This window comes from Sturnus vulgaris, chromosome 16 (genome assembly GCF_052056855.1).
Source record: "Sturnus vulgaris isolate bStuVul1 chromosome 16, bStuVul1.hap1, whole genome shotgun sequence".
Classification (NCBI taxonomy): Eukaryota; Metazoa; Chordata; class Aves; order Passeriformes; family Sturnidae; genus Sturnus; species Sturnus vulgaris.
Genome location: NC_142258.1, coordinates 1908011 through 1910320, shown reverse-complemented (window position 1 = coordinate 1910320; position 2310 = coordinate 1908011). Strand labels below are relative to the sequence as shown.

Genomic DNA, 2310 nt, shown 5'->3' with positions numbered 1-2310 from the left:
CCAGGAATTCCATCCCTTTGTCCTGGCCACCTGTGGATTCCATCTCTTTTCCTGCCCCACAGGAGCAGACAGAGAATTCCAAGAGCTCCAGGAATTCTGGCGTCCCCTCAAATCCCAGGATCAGCGCCATGGGCCGGAAGTGCCTGTGGGGATGGATTTTGGGATGGGAGCAGCCCAATTCCCTGGATTCAGCCATTCCCGTGGGATCCAAGGACATGGACACCCACCCTGCTGTGCCACTTCCTGGAATAAAGATCCGGGAATTTGGGAATGTGACTTTTTCCCCTGGAGTCATGGATGCAAGAGGTATCCTGATCCCACCAAACTCCAGGCACAACACTGGGATCAGAGCCAGCAACATCTGGAATATTAAAAATCCTTCCTCAAATCCCAAATTTCCTGGCTTCGCCCTAAATCCAGCATATCCAAGTTTTCCCTTTATCCCGGAGAATCTCCCGCTCCAACACCAGGAATCAAATCCTCGTGTTCAAATCCTCCTCCAGGCAGAAAAAAAAAAAAATCCTCCCTGTGGCACAGCCACATTCCTTAATCCCGAAATTCCTTTGGATGTGTTCCACCCCTCCCGTCCTTCCACACCGGGAGCAGCCAGTCGGGAATGTTGGGATTGGGATCGCTCCAGGTTTTTTTTTTTTTTCCTGTTCCAGACGGGGAATTGGAGCCGCGTGGGCGAGCGGCTCCTGCACGGCGGGAGCGCCGCAGGAACGGGGGGAGAGTGAGCCGGGAAAAGCGGGATGGACACGGGAATAACGGGAATGGGCACGGGAAAAGCGGGAATGGACACGGGAATAACGGGAATGGGCACAGGGAATGCGGGAATGGGCACGGGAAAAGGGGGAATGGGCATGGGGAAAGTGGGAACGGGCACGGGAAAAACGGGAATGGACACGGGAAAAAACGGGATGAGGGACACGGGAAAAGGGGGACGAGGACAAGAGAAAAGCGGGATGAGGACACGGGAGAAGTGGGATCAGGAACACGGGAAAAGTGGGAATGGACACGGGAAAAGCGGGATAAGAGACAAGGGAAAAGAGGGACGAGGGACAAGGGAAAAGCGGAAAAGGGGACACGAGAAAAGCAGGATGAGGGACGGGAACACTGGGATGAGGATGGGAACACCGGGAATATCGGGATAAAGGAACACGCGTGTCTCTCTCCCCTCCCTCGGAGGATCAATCTATCCCTGATCCTTTTATTAGGCTGGAAAACTGGGAAAGACGGGAGGGACGGGCTCTTTTCCCTTTCCCTGAGCTCTCCCAGGAATGACTTTTGGATCCAGGTTTATTCCTCATCCACCCTTCCCAAAAAATCCTCTATCCCTCTTTTCCACGAAGGAATGTAATCAATGATATCAGCACTTCCCTTAACAGTAAATCCCAGAAATTCCATCAGATCCTTGGAAAAGATCCGAAACCCGGAACAGACTTGGATTATTCACATTCCAGGCTTTGTTTGGATGCACAGAACACATTCCCAAGCACATGGATCATTCCCAAACCTCCCACAGGCACGGGGAAGAACAAATCCCTGGGATCCATGAAAAAAGATGGGATAAAAGCCGTGGCTCGGGGCATTAAGAATGCGCTGCTGCCATCCAAGCTGGATTATTCAAGAGCTAATCGGCTCCGGAGCAAACAGGATTGGAGGCTGGAATTCTCTCAGCGCTGCTGTAATCCAGCAGGGAGATCCATAATCCTTCCCAAAATTTCCCCCGAAGCTCCGAGGTGTTGGGAGAAGTCGGAATCTGAGCAATAATTCCTTCAAATTCCTGCTTTTTTGGGAGGCACATTCCCGGTTTTCCAAAGCAGGAGTGATGCCCAAGCTCTGCAGGAATGCTGTAGGATGGGGGAGATGCTTTTAAATCCCCCTGGAGTGTGGATTCCCTGTGGAACTCCGGGAATTCTGACCCCACCTGCCAGGCTCATCCCAAATTTCTGCCAGCTGGAAAAAGCACCTTTCCCAAGGCAGAAACTTCCACAAATCTCATCAAGATCAACATCTCATGCCAGATATCCAAACCAGGATTCCCCTTCTCCTTTCCTTTCCTTTCCTTTCCTTTCCTTCCTTCCTTTCCTTTCCTTTCCTTTCCTTTCCTTTCTTTCCTTTCCTTTCCTTTCCTTTCTTCTTTCCTTCTTTCCTTTCCTTTCCTTTCTTTCCTTTCCTTTCCTTTTCCTTTCCTTTCCTTTCCTTTCCTTTCCTTTCCTTTCCTTTCCTTTCCTTTCCTTTCCTCTTTCCCCCTTTCTTTTCTCTTTTCCCTGCCAGGGCCCAGAGTCACAGATGCTGCCTTAACAA

At 50.9% G+C, this 2310-nt stretch overlaps 1 protein-coding gene across 1 annotated transcript in view; it reads left to right on the top strand.

The window, feature by feature from the left end:
- The first annotated feature begins 836 nt into the window (after positions 1-836).
- Positions 837-2310, top strand: part of LOC106864774 (tektin-4) — a 9679-nt gene continuing 8205 nt past the window's right edge. The window contains 1 exon segment of the mRNA XM_088174374.1: positions 837-872. Coding sequence (XP_088030500.1) covers positions 837-872 — 36 coding nt within the window.